Source organism: Protopterus annectens, chromosome 1.part2 (genome assembly GCF_019279795.1).
Source record: "Protopterus annectens isolate FY-2018-M chromosome 1.part2, PAN1.0, whole genome shotgun sequence".
NCBI classification, from domain to species: domain Eukaryota; kingdom Metazoa; phylum Chordata; order Ceratodontiformes; family Protopteridae; genus Protopterus; species Protopterus annectens.
This window is the reverse complement of record NC_056727.1, coordinates 537,724,987-537,743,165: the sequence shown is the minus strand read 5'-3', so window position 1 is coordinate 537,743,165 and position 18,179 is coordinate 537,724,987. Positions and strand designations below refer to the sequence as shown.

General features: G+C 42.5%; 1 protein-coding gene across 3 annotated transcripts in view; it reads right to left on the bottom strand.

Annotated features, from left to right (window-relative positions):
- Positions 1 to 18,179, bottom strand: part of GALM (galactose mutarotase) — a 528,762-nt gene that overhangs the window by 111,669 nt on the left and 398,914 nt on the right. For all 3 annotated transcript variants that reach the window (XM_044057494.1, XM_044057486.1, XM_044057502.1), the window contains exon 7: positions 7,960 to 8,134. In XM_044057494.1, the coding sequence (XP_043913429.1) occupies positions 7,960 to 8,134 (175 nt within the window). The remainder of the gene's footprint in view (positions 1 to 7,959; positions 8,135 to 18,179) is intronic.

Sequence of the window (18,179 nt, the reverse complement as noted above, 5' to 3'; positions counted from 1 at the left end):
GCCATCAGAGCATACTGGACTGCTAACATCTCCTTCATGTTGATATGCAAATGCTGTAGTTTGGGAGGCCACGTGTCTTGAATCCATTTCCCATTGAAGTGTGCTCCCCAAGCCAGGTCCGAGGCATCCGTCGTTAAGATCTGACTTGCCTCTGGTCGAGTCACAGAGAGTCCCTTGTTTAGGTGACATTCCTGTGCCCACCACAAGAATTCCTTCTGGATGCAAGGTATTATCGGAATGACAGTGTCCAAATAGTGGCAGTGTTGAGTCCATACACTTTTGAGATACCATTGTAGCTTCCTCATATGCAGTTTGGCATTGGGAAGTACCAGAATGCAAGATGCCATGAACCCCAAGGCTTGAAGGACTGTCCTTGCAGTCAGCCTGGACAGTACTGATAATCGCCGGAAGTATAGAGGAAGAGTTCTTTGTTTGTCCGGGGTCAGAAAAGCCATCTGAGAGGCTGTATTCAGTCTCACACCCAGAAAGCACATGTCCTGAGAGGGTACTAGACTGGACTTTGTTTTGTTCACAGAATACTCTAGGCACCTTAAAACTGCCATTACATACTGTAGCTGTTGAAGTAACTTGTCTCTGTCCTGAGCTAGAATCAGGCAATCGTCCAGATAAGGATAAATTTGTATTCCCCTCAGTCTTAAGAAAGCTATTACAGGAGCCAGAACCTTTGTGAACACCCTGGGCGCAGTAGATAAACCAAAGGGCAATGCAGAGAACTGATAATGAGAAGTGCCAGCCCGAAAACGCAGGAATCTCCTGCAGCTGGGCCTGATAGGAATGTGAAGATAAGCCTCTTTGAGATCCAAAGTTACCATCCAGTGATCTTTGCCTATCAGGGGCAGAAGTTGCTGTAAAGTTAACATCTTGAACTTTGGAATGTCTAGGTATGTATTGAGAATGGACAAATCCAGAATTGGCCTCCAAGTATTTCCTTTCTTTGGCACTAGGAAAAGTCGAGAATAAAACCCTAAGCCTTCTTCTGATGGAGGTACCACCTGGATTGCCCCCATCTGTAAAAGCAAAGAAATTTGTTCCTGAGCCTCCAGCCTTTGCTAAGGAGGTACATCTGGCATGCCTTTGAAAGGGGGAAAAGTGTGGAAATAAAACTTGTAGCCTTGATTTATTATGTCCAACACCCATCTGTCCTGGGTGACCAAATGCCAATTTTGTTTGAAAAGTGCCAACTTTCCTCCCAGAGGAGCTGCCAGAAAGGAAGGATCTGGCAGCTGGATATATAAGTCATTGGGTCTGTTTACGAAAAGGCTGACCCCTGCCCTCACCAGAAGATTGCGCAGGAGAACTCCAAGTCCTGGGTCTAAAAGAACCCTGAGCGTGAGCCCTACCCCTACCACGTCTAGACCTGCCCTTAGACTGAAAATCTGAAGAAGGGTAAGACCATCCTCTTGCAGGCCAATTCCTGCTAAACTTAGGGGGCTGCACTTGCAAGAATTCCTTAACTGTCTGCATAGACTTAGCTTTGTCTTCCATTTTTTTCAAAACTGACTCCACAGGGGAACCAAAAAATAACTTCAGATTGAAGGGGAGCATCCAAAATCCGAGCTTTAACATGCTCTGACAAATTTTGATCCTTAAGCCAGGCATGTCTACGAATAACTGAACCAGTAGCAGCTACCCTGGAAGAGGCCTGAAGGGCATCGAAGCCACACTGCAAGGAATGTTTACCAACTTGATCTGAAGCATGAACCAGGTCCTGTAATTCTTTACACTCTATACCCTCAGATAAAGCATCTACCTTAGATTTCAATTGACCTAACAAAAAGTTCTGATACTTCAGCATATGGAATTGGCAATTTAAAGCCCTCATAGCTAACGTAGAAGAGGTGTACACTTTTTTACCCCACCTATCCAACGCTCTAGAATCTTTATCCAAAGGAACTGGATTCTTAACCACAGAAGCCCTGACCCCCTTAGGCCCTTGACTAATAGTTTCCGGGTCAGCTCTAGGGCTCTTATACAAATATTTATGTGCCTCTGGCACTCTGTAATACCTGTCTGGCTTGACAGGGCAGGGGTAAAGAATCAGGATTAAGGAAGCTTCAGGAAAAACATCCTGAACAACATCTAAAACAGGGGAATAGCCAAAGGTCTATGTTGTGGCAAAACAAAATTCCCTAAGCCTCTTACGAGAATCTGAAAAATCCTGACCTTCCCACTTGAAATGCTCCCTCATGGAATGCAAGGTTTCAGAAAAGGAAAAATCCTCTGGAGGGGAAGCAGGACGACAGGAATCCTCTGCATCCGAATCAGAATAGGGAGGAAAATCCTGAACATCCTCAGCTGAGGACTCAGAGAAATCTGAGGAATGTTCCATTCCCTCTAAATCTGTCTCCACCCTAGGCCTCTTCTCTGGAGGGGGCATAGAACCCCTAATCAAAGTAATCAAATCCTCTGCCATTTTCAACATATGCTTTTTAGGAACAGAGCCCAAAGAACCAGGGCTGTGGCTCGTACCAGAAATACTAGGTCTAGCCTTAGCAGGGCCTTTTGTGACTGAAGTAGAAGGCCTAATAACCTTTTGTAAGGATGGAACCACAGAAACTTGAGAAGCACCCTCGGCCTGAACTGACTCCGGAGAGGCCAACTCCTGCAAAAGTAAAGGTTCCCCCTGGGATTCAGCCGAGGCCTCGGCTGGATCCACAGATTCAACCGTAGATTCCATAGAACCGGCGTCCGCAACGGACGACTCATCCGGTTTAGACCTTAAGGATTTATCTTTTCGCTTTTTTGCGGTAGTGGGCGTTGGAGGATCCGACGGCATGTTGTAGTTACACCGCTTACCGAAAACAAGCCTAGCACAGTCTAATCTGCGTTTAATGGTGCGCTTATTAAATCTAGCGCAAAAGCGACACCCGACTACGTCGTGTTCAGGCCCCAAGCAAGGAATACAGAGAGAATGATAGTCCCTATGAGGTATCTGTTTCCCACAAGAAATACAATTATTAACTTTTTCTGACATCCGGATAACTGAGGCAAGAAAAGACAAAAATTTTCCCCAACGGGGTACTTAGCCCAACTAGGTCTTCGGTCTGAAACTCGAAATTTGAAAATTTCAGAACGCCGAACGGCACTTGCAAACGCTGCTTCTGCTTCGGACCACGCGGCAAGAAAGACTGAGGATATGGCGTTGGTCATGCGCTTAAGTACTACTAAGTACTGACGTCAGCTCCGGGCGCCCGTGACCGACGCCAGCCTAACTCTTTGGTATTCGGGCCGACCGAGGACAGCGGACTACCCACAGGTTATGACTGCAGCAATGTGAGACGAAGAACATCAAGCCTATACTGAAATATGTCTTCTTGACAGCATGCTGTGGATTTTTTTCTGTTTTACTTTTCAAAAAATAAAGGAATTTATCTGTTTCCCTTTTTTGGCTACTTTCCTTTTTGCTTGTTTATCACAGGGTCTACCTACTTTCTTCTGTGTATCCTCATTTGTTTCCACTCTCATAACTACTGACCCCGCTTAATCAGCATCTGTACTGGTGTCTGCCAAGATTTTGACTTCTGGTATTTTATGCAGAGTATCCCTGCAAGCCCCTTCATGTCTTGCTCATTTCTAACCCCTTGCTTAGTCTCATCTATGGAGGTCTTTTAGTCAGACTCCATTTCAGATTTATCTTCCATCCAGATCCAAACGTTATTACTCTAGAAGCTTCTAATTCCAAAGCTTTACCTTTATTATGGTGTTATCTCTGTAAATTAGTTTACTACTTTATAAGTCAATTTTCATCTAATCACAAAACATCTAAAAAATACATCTAATATACATTTAATCTAAAGCACAATTAGTCAAATGACATTACATTTAAAATATCATACATAACTACTTCCCCAAAACTTCTTTTTGCAGGATGTAAGCCCCCGTGCACCCTTTACCCCCTTTCTTAAATATACTAACTATACAGTCGCAAAACTATGGAAGAAAAAAAAATCTCACACAGTGAATCAATGCTGGTGCACAAACACAAACTTCTAGAGCCAGATATACGGCATAGCAGTGGGTATTAGCAAGGTAAAATACTGATCAGTGCTCATTTGCATTGTAATCCCTATGATCTAAAACTACACTAGCAGTGATTTCCTATAGCCTTACACATTTTTCTATTAAATGTGACTCGAATATTTGTGTTTTTGAAGAAATGTGTTTTAGATCAATCGTGGCACTTCTGTTTTTGTAGGTGAAATGTGTCACAGATCAAATGTCACATACCGCTGTAAATACATCTGGTTTTGCTTCATCTCCCCACTTTTGGGTAATACTTTTTAATGAAGAAAGTTTTACTGAATTATTGCATCATATGTTAAATTATGCACTAAAGCCACTGGGTGTCGTACTTAGACTAGAACAGTTTTCATTTCTACCTGGGATACAAGATACGCTTTCTTGTCTCCATGTATATACATTACTTCAACCACATGGTAGCTAGTAGCTTTATGCTTACAAGCAGATTATATTCCAAGTTTTTGTTTTTCCTTAATCTAACAATAATTAGGATTTCTTTCCATCTGTAAGAAATGGCACAATGTTTGGTAACAGCACAATGGCAAAAAGGCAGAGTCTATACTTACAAAGGTTAAGCACTCAGCCTGACCACATTCCATTAGCTCACCTTCAGATATAGATTGCTTAACAGCTGGTTGGTTACTGACAGCCAATTTTACTCGAATAATTGTACTGTGAAAAGTTGTTTAACACTTCAGTAGGTATCCCTAGAGGCATATCCCAATGACACAAGTTTGAACAGTGTTGACTGACAGAGGAGCCCCCACTGGCAGAGGGTATGCATCAGGATTCAGCTCCGAGCCCACTGCTGTTAGTACTGGTGATGGACTACATTAGCAAACAGGTTGGAAGGGTAGACAGATTAACAAAGACATTATATGTAGCTGATGTGTCATTACAGGCAGACTCTCAACAAAAACTTCAGCAAATGACAGGGGAATGGAATGCAAAACTGAAGGCATACAGGATGAAAATTAGTACAGATAAGACAGTTGTAATGGGGGCAATCAGAAGAAGCTGAGAATTGAGATAGAAGGGAAAATAGCAGAACAGGTTAAAAGTCTCACATATCTGTGAGGGGTGTTTGAGGAGAAGGGAAGTCTGAATGAGGAGGTCAAAGCTAGAATCAGTGGGGTTGCAGCCAACTGTCATAGATGTCAGGAGTGGTGTATGACAGAAGAAAGTCAAAGAAACTGAACAGTAAGATGTACAAAACAGTGTTGAAGCCAATACTACTGTACAATACATACTCCTGGGCAGTTAAGTCAAAGCAGCTGATGAAGCTAGAGGTGATGGAGATGAAGTGTCTGAGATGGGTGGTAGGGTGCACACTATGGGGAAAAACTGAAAAAAATGAGGCCATCACGGCAGGAGCCCATATAGCTCCAATTACAGACAAGGTCATTATGGTGGTTTGTGCACACGTGCAGGAAAGTAGAGGACAATCTGGTAAAGAAGATTTGGAAAAGACAGGTAGAAGGCAAGAGGAAATCTGGCAGTTCAGCAAACAGATGGATGGACTGTGTGGGAAAACACAGGCAACAGTCAGGCATGACCATCGAAGAAGATAGAAGAGTGACACTGAATCAAGAGAAATGGTGACAGTTGAATTGATAATCCGACCCCAATGCAGAAAATGGGGAAAAAGGGGGTTGATGATACCTGAAAAACTGTCTAAAAACTGCAGCCTTAATGGGAAGTAACCCAAATACTGACTAATTGTTTAGCGGATTTTCAAAAAAGAAAGATTTGCAAAGCCTCCTTTCAAACAAAACTGCCCCTCAGTACAAAACAATCACAGCAGTGTCATACGTTCAGTATGGGATGCAGGAATGGGGAGAACTCTTCCCTCAAAAAATTCCCACAAATGATGTCACTGCATTACTTACTGGTCTAAACAAGGTACTTTCACCATTCACCATGAGAGTGATGATGCTTGGCTTGATGAGGACAACTTCGATGTTGAATCTCTTGTTCTCCAAAACTGCAAGGAAGTTACCATCAAGGTCACCTCCACCAGTAGTAGAGGGGACCCATCCAGTAAAAGGAACAATGGATGGGGATAAAGGCCTGTGTAGGTGAGGAAGTAGGGAGAATAACCACAGGCTGTACTTGAACAGGAAAGTAAAAATATTGAAAAAAAATTCCTCAAATAAAATCAAAAGTACTATTTGTTGCAAAACCCTTAGCAATTGCTTATAAATATGAAATGTAAGCAACTACTGAGTCCAGACATTTTATATATATATATATATATATATATATATATATATATATATACACACACACACACACACACACACACACACACACACACACACACACACACACACACACACACACACACACACAGTCTTAATGTTCTCCTTAAAACGAGGATCCCTTATCCCTTGGTGGAAAGAGAAGCTATCTAGAGACCAAATGAGAATGTTTTCTTGCTACAGTATCCAAGGCAAAATTTAGAAATAAATGCAGAAAGCAGGCATCTTTGTCTTCTAAACAAATGCTGTCAGTGTTTAAGTTATGCCACATCTCCATGTCATGTGAATAACCATGTCATACAAATGGGAAGCAGTGGGAAGAGACAGTGTATGCTGAGTAGCTGAAGGAGAACCACCCCTTCTAGATTCAAATTAATGTAATTAATAGCATTTAATACCTCAATTGTTTTAATGAAATACATTATACTAAATTAATTCAAAGCAGTCTATGCATTTTTTTTATTTTAAACTTATTTTGATTGACAAGTATCAGAGACACCTATTGTAAAGGGGGATACGCTGCAAATCTGTGAATGGAGAGGGCCATCTCTTCTAGTGATATGTAATTTTATTACACAAAGGTACACCTTCTAAATGAAGCTTAACTATAAGACTTCCAATGACTTTACTACCTGTGATAAAACAAACAGACCATGCACAGCAAATGTCATTGGTTAACAGGTTTGCTAAACTTTTTTTTTTTTTTTTTACCATTTCATCCCTGTCTTCTTGTAACCCTCAAAACCCTATCCCCTTACTGGCCCATTTATGTATCCTGACCCTCAGCTTACAAGGACATCTACAAGTGTCGTGTAAGAAATGGGGGTTGTTGTCATCAAGCAGAAGCCAGAGGTTGTCTATATGCTCTTAAAACATCTCGCTCCTATCTTGAAAATATACTGCAACATCTACTGTGCTGAACTCTGTAAGCATGCAGTTTTTCCCACCTGTGATGTCCAGGCAAGAGTACGTGCATTCTCTTAGTCAGGCTCAGCTCACGCCTTGTGCTCCACACCTTAGAAACCTGGTCAGCAGGTGTGTAGTCTGCTTTACACCTTCTACTCCATGAAGGCAGTAACAAACGACTTATTTCTACTTCATTTTTTTTAATTTTATTCATCTGTTGACTGGATAAGCCCACTAGAAATATGTGTCCCTTTTCCGGTGCAACCCAGGAGTAGTGTTTGGTCAAGTGGCTACACTCACAGTCACACAGTAGGCTAATGGATGTGGTAGGAATCAAACCATGTACTCTGGACTACAGTATGCAGATAGCTAACAGCCCAAAGCCTTAATCCTCTGTATTAACTGCCACAATACATAAGAATTCCCAGATATTTGCAGGTGCACTAAAATGATTTTGCTATTTGTAAGTTAAACATATCACAAACTATGACACACAGTTGGTAGGGGCAAGTAAAAGGTGACCTTACTTTTCATGTGGGATTTTAGGTTGCCATGAAGAGAACTGACGTTTGCCTGCCAGATCTGGCTCAACAGAACATTTTTGGCTGCCATGAAAGAAATTATATTTGCCTGTCTAATTAGGCTCAGACAACGGTGATTACTTCTGTATTTCTCAAGAATATTGTGAAGTGTGCCAAGCAGGCTCATCTCATCAAATAAAAAACTTCTGTCATAACTTACTAAGACATACCTTATTGACTGCATCAGGCCAATTCTGAGTTTCAAGGCAGAAGGCAGAATGTTTACAGTAGGTTGCACCGTTCTTTCCCTTTATAGGTTCAGTAACAGCATTCATTGTATAAAACTGGACTCCTGGCTGAGTGGTGCAGACATCCAATACCCTACCAGTAGCAGGATGGTAAACTCTATAAAGTAATCAAACAATAAAACCAAAAAGTTAGACAATACATACTAATTAAAAACCATATGAGTATATATCCAATAGACAGGACATAATGAGTGGCTATTGCATGAGTATGTCCACAAGATAAAATGGGCTGAATGTATACTGTACTCTTATGAAGTATCATGCAAGAAGAGGAAAGTAATCGTATTAGTAATCATGCAAGAATATAGGTTGAAAGAGTGAGACAATGAGATTCCCTCACAAAGCATGATTAAACACAGTGTTGTAGGCCGAGTGCCATTATACTTCCTCGGTTAGCAGTAATCTCAACACTGCTGCCACTTAGCAATACGTTACTGGAGTTACCAAATAGACTTAACTGTAAAACGCAAGAACTAAGTAATTACTTGGAGTATAAAATTTACTGGCTAGCACTGTTTACAAGGTATTAGGTGTCAGAAAGTCCCCACATTTGTAGCAGCTCTGCAGAATATGAAAATCTTAAAAGTCTAAATGGCTACAAGGATCTTAGTTTAGCTTTATGTTACTCTGAAATAATGTTAAAAGGAAAATCTCAAAATATCAGAAATATTTAAGTTTTTAAACTTCATTACTTAACAAGAGTTAAAAATTAAGTTTTCCAGCACTGTATTTCTCTTCTTTCTCTTAGAAGTATCTAGTAAATCATTTCCATACTTTAGAAGTATAGCAACAGAAGTGAACTATGACAGAATGATCCATTCAAAAGTTTCTGAAGGAAGCTATTATTTTTTTCTTAAAGGTTGTTTTTAATACCTAACTGGTAACTGTCAAATAGTGAACCTTCCCCATAACATAAAACAAAGAAATAAAAGATATTCAAGAGCTCACCAAATCTGTTGGTCTTTGAGAGGTCCTTCTCACTTCAAACTTCATATTTACTAAGTGTTTAATACTAAGCAGTGCACTAAACAAATAAAACAAATAAAATTATACACAGAGTTAGACAACTAATCCATCAGAGGCAAGATCCTACAATAAAAATGTAAGCCATTGCAAATTAGAAGGTACTTCAAAGAAGTTAGTTTTTAGAGACAGCTTGAAATAATTTAATGCCGGGGTAGATTCTAAAAGTCAGGACTCTGAGAAGTAAAAGAAACAGCACTTAAAGGACTCAAGTTGTACTCTTTAAATCATCAGCAGCCCCACAGGGCCAGTGTGCTGGCAGAACAATACAGTACTAACAACTCTTTGAGCTACGGGACCCATGTCTTGTACGTCCAAAAGTCAGAACCCAGAACTTCATGGATGTTGTGGGAATAACAGGATGCTAAGGAAGCCTTTGAAGAACTGATGTAGTATAATAGTAGTAATATTAACAGCTTACCAGTTAGTAACTGTGCAGTACAGTTCTGTACTAACTCAGGTGATCAAATTCTGGCTGTGTGAATTCTGCTATGACCCAAATGCCCTTGGTCTGATTAGGAGCCATGGTACAGGAAAAAGCCAGATGGGGAAGGGCAGATGGGCAAGGCTGAGCCTGTTCACCTCTCAGGGAGTAAGATTTGGATACACAACGTGGGTTGAGTGCTCTATTTGTAAATTCCTATTGAAGACTAGGGATAAAACATAAGTGCTGACATACAAGGGGGTGTGGCTGTTGGGGAATAATGTTACTCATGCAGGTGACAAGACCCTCACACACTATACTGTATGCCCAATATATGCGGTATTGTGGGCATGTATGGGGGATGGCAGGGCTCAGGAGCAGTGATAAGACCCTCACACACTACACTGCATGCCCAATACAAGGGGTATTGTGGGTATGTATGGGGGATAGCAGGGCTTAGGAGTAGCTCCTCTTAAGTCGTAAGTGTGAGTGAGTACAGCAGAAAGAAAATGTACTGATGAGATGGGTCTACTTCATAACACTGAAATTTCATAACGTTGAATTTCATAACATTGAGATCATAATATCGAAAATTCAAAACACTGAAAACTCAGAACACTGAAAGTGTGCTTCATAACATTGAAAACTACATTGTACAAGTAAATAATATCACCTCCACCTACACCACCACCTAACTAACAAACACACTTTTTACTACATTTCTGCAGAGGGGCAAGCCCCCCTGCACCACCCATGTGGGGGGGGGGGCTGTCCCCCCACATCCCCAGTAAATTAATATACCAAGTCTAGGATTGCACTACAGTGGAAACAAGTTAATTTCCTGACCTCAGTGTATGTGAGGTTAAGAAATTAACTTTTTTCCACTGTAGTGGGATCTTGGAGTGGGTATATTTAATTTAGGGTGTGTGTGTGTGTGTGTGTGTGGGGTGGCAGAGCCCCCCCACCTGGGGGTGTGCAGGGGGGCTTACTCCCCTCCAGAAACGTAGTAGAAAGTGTGTTTGTTAGTTAGGTAGGTGAAGAAGGTGTTATTTACATATGAACTGTAGTTTTCAATGTTATGAAGCACACTTTCAATGTTCTGCGTTTTCAATGTTTTGGGATTTAGATGTTTTGGTCTCAATGTTATGACATTCAGCGTTATGAAATTTCAATGTTATGAAGTAAACCTGATAAGATATACATGCACACACACACATAAATACTATATATCACACACACACACACACACACACACACACACACACACACACACACACACACACACACACACACACACACACACACACACACACATTTTATTATTTTATTTTACATTTGTTTACCGGGATAGTCCGACTGGACAGGTCCATTTACAGTGGAGGCCCGGGGAGAAAAGCTCCGTAGAATTAACATGAATAGTAAACACAATACAGTACAAGTCACTCACAGAATATAATAACTGAAAGGCATTTTTACAGAAACAGAAAGAATCTTTATTAACTCGTATAGAAGATAATATTTAGAGGATTGCAGTAGGGATTCCTGAGTTTGTAGCAGAACCCAGAAGTCTGAGAGTTGCTATTTATTTGTTGTTACAAGGTAGGGGTGATTATGTGATACATGGCCATAGCCAAGTATTCATTAGGTGTGCTTTGAGAGACTTTTTAAATAGTGTAGTTGAAGGAGCAGAGGTCAGAGTGGTGGGAAGGTTGTTCCAGTTCCTAGCTATGTTGTGGGAGAACAGAGCTTGCCCTGCAGAGTTACTGGCTTTAGAGATACAGAGGAAAGATTTTTTAGAAGAGTGGAGGGGATGGTTAGATACGTACTGGGTTAAGAGTTGTTTTAGGGATGGGGTTTTGTCAGGATAATTCACGATATTGTAGGCAAGTATTAATTGGTGACAGGTAAGTAGTTGAGGGAGTTCTAACCATTTTAGGTCTCGTAGGGCTTTACAGTGATGGGCTTTGAAGGTGGAGTTATTAGCGAATCTGGCAATTTTATTGTAGCAAGATTCAAGTTGTTCAAGGTCCTGTTTTCTTGTGTGGGTAAGGACTGATGCAGCATATGTAAGTGTTGACAGTAGGTGAGTCTGGGCTAGTGTAATTCTTGCCTGGTCAGATGAGAAATTTTCTATGTCTGTATAGAGTACCCATTTTTTTTGTGGACCTTTTTGATTGTTTGTGATATATAGACATCAAATACAAGTTTATTGTCAATAGTTACACCAAGGAGTTTGGTGTGGTCAGTGGGGGAGATGTTAGTACCATTTTTGGATCTGATTGTAAAAGGTTGTTGAATGGTTTTAGATTTATTGGGAGAGAATACGAGTAGTTTGGTCTTGTTGGGATTTAGGATGAGCTGGATCTGGGTAATCTAGCTTTCCACTGAGGTAAATGATTCCTGTGTAAGTTTTTGTAGGGTAATGAGTGATGGTGCTTTGCAGATGAGTATTGAGTCAACTACATATTGTATGAATGTGGCATGTTGGGTGGAGGTATGAAGGTTGTTAGTGAATATCGAGAAGAGTAGTGGGCCCAATATTGAACCTTGTGGGACTCCTATGGTGGTTGGAAGTTGGGGACATTTGTTTAGCCATTGGACAGATTGTTGTCTGTCTGATAGGTAGCTTTTAAACCAGGCTATGGTGGAGGGGGCAAAAGATAGGGAGGCCATGGAGTCTAATAGTATGGTGTGTGACACCATATCAAATGCCTTAGAGAGATGTAAGAATATTGCTGATACAAAGTTATAATTTCTGTGTTGGTTAACTGTATTTGTAAAGGAGAGGAGACTAGTGGTAGTGCTGTCGTGTTTCCGGAAGCCGTGTTGTGTGGGAGAGAGGAGATTGTTAGAGTTCAGGAATTGCATAACTTGATAGTGAAAGCACCTTTCAAGTATTTTAGATAAGGGGGGTAGGATGGCTATAAGACGGTAGTTAGAGAGATCATAAGGGTTTCCACCTTTGTGAATGGGGATAATGTATGATACTTTCCATAGCTGTGGGATGTAGGATTCCTGAATGGAGAGGTTAATAAGGATGGATACATGGTAAGCTAGGGAGTCAGCTGCTATTTTTAAGAAATTAGCTGGTAAGTTGTCTGCTGGAAGGGTGGTACATTTAAGTTTTTTAGCAGTTTTTTTATTATGGCGGTGGGGGCAGGTGACAGGGTAAAGGAGAGGTTATTATTAAGGTGCTGGTTTGGGATGCATGAGTGGTTGTTTTTGGAGAGTTGAGAAGATAAGAATAGGATGGTTTCAGTGAAATGCTGGTTAAACTCGGCAGCAGTGTCTCCAGTGTTGTTGTCAGTGGTTAGAGTTGGAATGGATGTTTTATCTGGGTTAAGTAGGGAGTTGATGGCATGCCAGAACTTTTGGGGTTCTCTTGTATGCTTGTTTTGGGCATTAAGGAAGTAGTTTTGTTTGTAGAGTATGGTCTGTTTTTTTTTTTGCTTGATTTCTTAGTTTTTGGTAATTTTGTTTGGATAGGCTTGTGTTTTTTTTCTTTTCCATGCTTTCCAGGACTTATCTCTTGTTTTAAGTAGAGCTCTTGTGTCCCTACTTAGCCAAGGAGCATAGTTTGCCTTAACTTTGGTTTTAATAGTGGGTGCAATTGAATTTAGGACAGTAATGAAAGTGTTGTTAAAACAGTTGACAGCTTGGTCTAAACCAAATGTTAGTAGTGGGTCCCATTTGCAGTGTCTTAGGATATGCTTAAGGTCTTGTATATTCAGTTTACTATTATCCCTGACTTGTCTATAAGTTATAGGGTTGGAGAGATTGGTGCGCTTACGTAGAAGGAATGTGGGGAGCTGGTCACTTAGGCTGTCTGGTAGACATCCGGTGTGATACTTTTGTTTTGGGCAGTTAACTAGTGTCCAGTCCAAGATTATAGTTTCATAGTTTAGTACTAGGCTATCTGCCCTGAGGCATTTGCAAGCCTAGCCCTAGAGATGTGGCTTTCGCCACCCCATGTAGTGGTACTAAGGTGTATAGAATAAATTTAGAATACTGTGCCTTTGTCTAGTAGTGACACATTGAAGACCCCCTAACTTATTAAAATTAGTTTACTGTGCCTCTGTTAAGTAGCGATACGGGGTGACCCCCGGGGTAAACCTACAATCTCCCATCCACTCATCAAGATTTCTCTTGAAGAGAGTCAGTGAGGGGCTCTGCCTAACATGGACTGGGATTTTGTTCCAGAGTATGGGAAGCCTCTGAGTTATGAATCTGTCCCTCCAGCATGTTCTATTCATGTTTGTACTGAGGTTTAAATCTTTGGCTCTCGTGGTTCTTATGGATTTTGATTTTTTGAGGTGGAGCATGTCCATCAATTCCTGGTTGGACATGGCCTTGTATGTCAGGCACAAATCACCTCTGAGCAGTCGGTATGCTACTGAATAGAGCTGGAGTTTCTTTAGCCTGGCAGCATATGACATATGTTGGAAACCCTTGATCCTCTTGGTGAGGTACTTCTGGGGTCTCCAACTGTTTTAAGTGCCGGGTGAGGTACATACCAAATGGGGCATTGTACTCAATCATGGGCCTGATAAGGGAGGAGTACAGGGGCACGATGACCTCTTTTGATCTGGATGTGAACCCCTTCATGATAAGGTGGGCAAGGTAGAAATTCTTTCTAACCACTTTGGCAACGTGGGTGTCAAATGAGAGGTCACTATCAACTTGGGTCCCCAGGTCTCTGATTACTTTTTCGGTACTCAGTGGGTTACTGTCTATGTGATAATTTGTGGGTATTTTGTTTTTCCCAAAGGGGATGACTATACATTTCTTGGCATTCAGTTTAAGGCCGTGATTCTGGCACCAGTTGTCCGTTTCAGTGAGGCCTTTCTGTAGGATGTATGTGTCAGCTGGTGTTATCGACTATGGCGCCTAGTTTGCAGTCATCTGCGAACTTTGTCAGCCACAACCCTCCCATGTTTGCTTTCACATCTGAGAAGTAAATGCCGAACAAGAGGGGTCCCAGGACAGAGCCCTGTGGGACACCACTTGTGACTGGCTTTGAGCCTGACATGGCTCCCGCAATCTTGACTTTATGGGTTCTGTTCTTTAGCCAGTTTGCAACCCATCTTGTGACATATGGATTTACTTTCAAGCTGTTTAGCTTTTCTATGATCCCCGAGTGGGGTATTGTGTCGAAGGCTTTAGCCAAGTCCAGGTAGGCTGTATGGACTGCCTTGCCCTCATCAATGGCTCTAGTGACTGTTTCGAAAAAGTCAACCAGGTTCAAAAGGCAGGATCTGCCTTTTACAAAGCCGAACTGGGTGGGATCAAGTGTCTGTAGGTCCCCAATGTCGTTGTTTATGAGTTCCATAATTAGAAGTTATGTACCTACCATAACGTTCCACGTTAGTTGTCTTCTCTCACCTTCTTTCTTGCTGGATGGGTTCGGAGCCGATCCTCGGCTCCGACTCACTGCTTTAGCTCGAGAACTCCTTTTACCAGCTCGAGGCAACCCTATATCCCATGATGCAAGGCGGAACTACCTCAGATCTCGTTTGGCAGCTAACTGACCCTGCTAAAGACTTATCCTAATATAATTAGGAACCATGGTTCCTAAAAGAAGTCCTCATAACAACGCTCCGGAGGAAGCAATCTAACAGGAACTCTCAAGATCTGTCCAGGCCAGGGGAAGGAGGGAGGGCAAGAAAGAAGGCGAGAAGACAACTAACATGGAGCGTTATGGTAGGTACATAACTTCTAAATGTTAAGTTGTCAATCTGCTCATTCTTGCTGGATGGGACAGCGTCCTAGCACCTGTATCCCGGGTGGCTCAATGGAACAGACTCTTGAGAACAGTGGAACCAAAACTGGCCCTATCTCTGGAGGCCAAATCCAACTTGTAATGAGACACAAAGGTATGAGGCGTGGCCCAAGTAGCTGCTGCACAAATAGTGTCAATGGGAAGTCTATCCTGAAAGGCTACAGAAGTGGATAGACTCCTGGTCGAATGTGCTTTTGGCTTAGAAGATAGTTGTTTGCCCCTTAGAGAGTACACATAGGAAATGGTGGAAGTCAACCATCTAGATAAGGTCACTTTAGATACTGGAAGACCCAGCCTGTTTTCTGCATAGGAGACAAACAATTGGTCTGATTTTCTAATTTGTTTAGTCCTATGTAAGTAGTACCTGAGCTGACGATGAACATCCAAAAATGCAGCTTCTGTTCAGCTCTGTCAGAATAGTTAGGAAAGAAAACTGGTAGATCAATAGATTGGTTAATATTGGTTTGAGATACAACCTTGGGAAGAAAGGAAGGGTTAGTTCTGAGCGAAACCCTATCCTTATGAAACACCAGATAAGGTGAGCGAATACAGAGGGCCTGAATCTCAGAAACTCTTCTTGCAGAAGTAACAGCCAGCAAAAATATAGTTTTCCACGTCAACAACTTTAAAGAACAGGTAGCAGGCGGTCCGAGAGGAGGTAGAATTAGGGATGCCAACATTAAGTTTAGATCCCATTACGGAGGAGGATGTTTCACAGGCGGTTTTAGGAGAAAAACTCCTCTTAAAAGGCTTTGCATAACCTATGAGACATGATGTTATTGTCATGCAAGCCAACATGATATTTGGAAATAGCAGCCAGGTGTACTTTGCCTGTTGATGGGGAAGATCCCGAATTAAAAACCTCCGCCAGGAAATCCAAAACAGAATGTACAGGAGCGGTAAAGGATCAATATTTCTGGCGTTTGCCCAAATCGAAAAACGTCGCCACTTGCTAGCATAAACAGTTCTAGTGGACGACTTTAAAGAAGACACTAAAATGTCTCTGACTGAGTCAGAAATCATTGGTAGCCTGGCTAGGGAAGGAAGTGGAGCAACCAAGCAGTGAGGTTGAGAGAATGAATGGCCCGGTGCTGCTGACCCAACTGGTGGATCAAAAGATCCGAACTGGGTCCAGATGCCAGGGCTGCACCAGAAGGTGATGATGTAGAGACGGAAACCAAATTTGTCGAGGCCAATATGGAGCAATGAGGATCAATTTGGCTCTCAAAGCGGTGGCTTTCTGAATGACTTGTGGAATCAATGGAAAGGGAGGAAAAGCATAAAGAAGTCCCCGAGGCCAATCCTGGGTTAGAGAGTCTCTCAAGGGTTGGCCTGGAAGAGGAAATAGCGTGAAGTAATCTGGGCACTTGCTGTTTTGAGGGGTAGCGAAAAGATCGCAACAAGGTGTGCCCCACTTCAGAAAAATCTGATCCACTACAGATTGATTGAGAGACCACTCGTGAGGCATCAGAATAGATCTGCTTAGCCTGTCCGCCAATAGGTTGGACCTGCCGGGGATGTGCGTTGCTATCAGAAACCGCTGAGAAGAGATCGCCCATTGCCAAAGTCTGAGAGCTTCTCGACATAAGGGATAGGACCTGGTTCCGCCCTGTTTGTTGATGTACCAGACCACGGACATGTTGTCCATCTGTACTGCAATAGTCCCTGTGGGAAGAAAGTCGTCGAGGGCTTGCAGCGTTAAAAGCACTGCTCTCATCTCCAGGACATTTATGTGCAGGTGGTATTCTATGGGTTGCCACGTCCGTGGACCATCCTGCCCTGATAATGCCCCCACCCGATCAGAGAGGCATCCGTGGTGACTGTGGCAACTGGAGGAGGGGGACAAAGGTCGGCCCTGATGAAGAAGAGGGCGATATCCACCATCGTAGATGAGCCCTGCAAGACTGTGTCACTAAGATCTCGTGTCTCATGGGCAGATCGTGGTACGACCACTGCGTGAATAACATCCACTGCAGGAGACGCATGTGGCGAGCCAGTGGAAGAACAATGGCTGCAGCCATTAGGCCTAGAACTTTCAAGACAAACCTGGCTTTGACCTTGTTGCTTTGTAACAGAAGCTGAACAAATTTCTGGATGTCCAGAATCCTTTGATCTGTTAGCTTGGTTAACATTTTGTGTATTTAACTCTGCCTATAAAGGTGATAGATTGGCAAGGCAGCAGAGAGGATTTTTGAAATTTACGAAATTCCTAGACTCTTGCAAAGCTGTAGGGTGTAGCCTCTGGACCGAAGAAGCTGATGCTTGGAGGTGGCGGAGAGGAGCCAGTCGTCCAAATAAGGAAACACCTGGAATCCTCGACGTCTCAGGTGAGCTGTGACCACTGCCATGCATTTGGTGAACACTCTGGGGGCTGAAGTGAGGCCAAAGGGCAGTGCTCTGAATTGGTAATGACTGGCTCCCACCCGCAGGGGGAGAAACCTTCTGGAGCGTCTGTGAATCTTTATGTGATAGTACGCATCTTGAAGGTCTATAGAGCACATCCAGTTGTCCTTGCCCAGAAAGGGCAGAATGGATTGCAGCGTGACCATCCGGAATCTTGCCTTTCTGACAGACTTGTTTAATCTGCTTAGGTCTAGTATCGGTCTCCAATCTCCCGTCCTTTTGGGGACCAAAAAGAATCTTGAGTAGAAGCGGATCCTACTTGGTCTGCCAGCACTGTTTGGATCGCTCTTTTTTCCACGAGTTTTGAAACTTCCTGTGTTCCCAAATCCCTTTCAGCGGGTGAGATGTCTGGAAGGGATTGTAGAGTCGGAAACCTTTCGAAGGGGATTTTGTAACCCTCAGATATGATCGACTGTACCCACTTCTCTTGTGATAGGGATTGCCAGGCTACTGGGTACAGCGAAATTCTTCCCCCGACTACCTCCAAGGGTGGACAGTCGGGCAACACCTCAG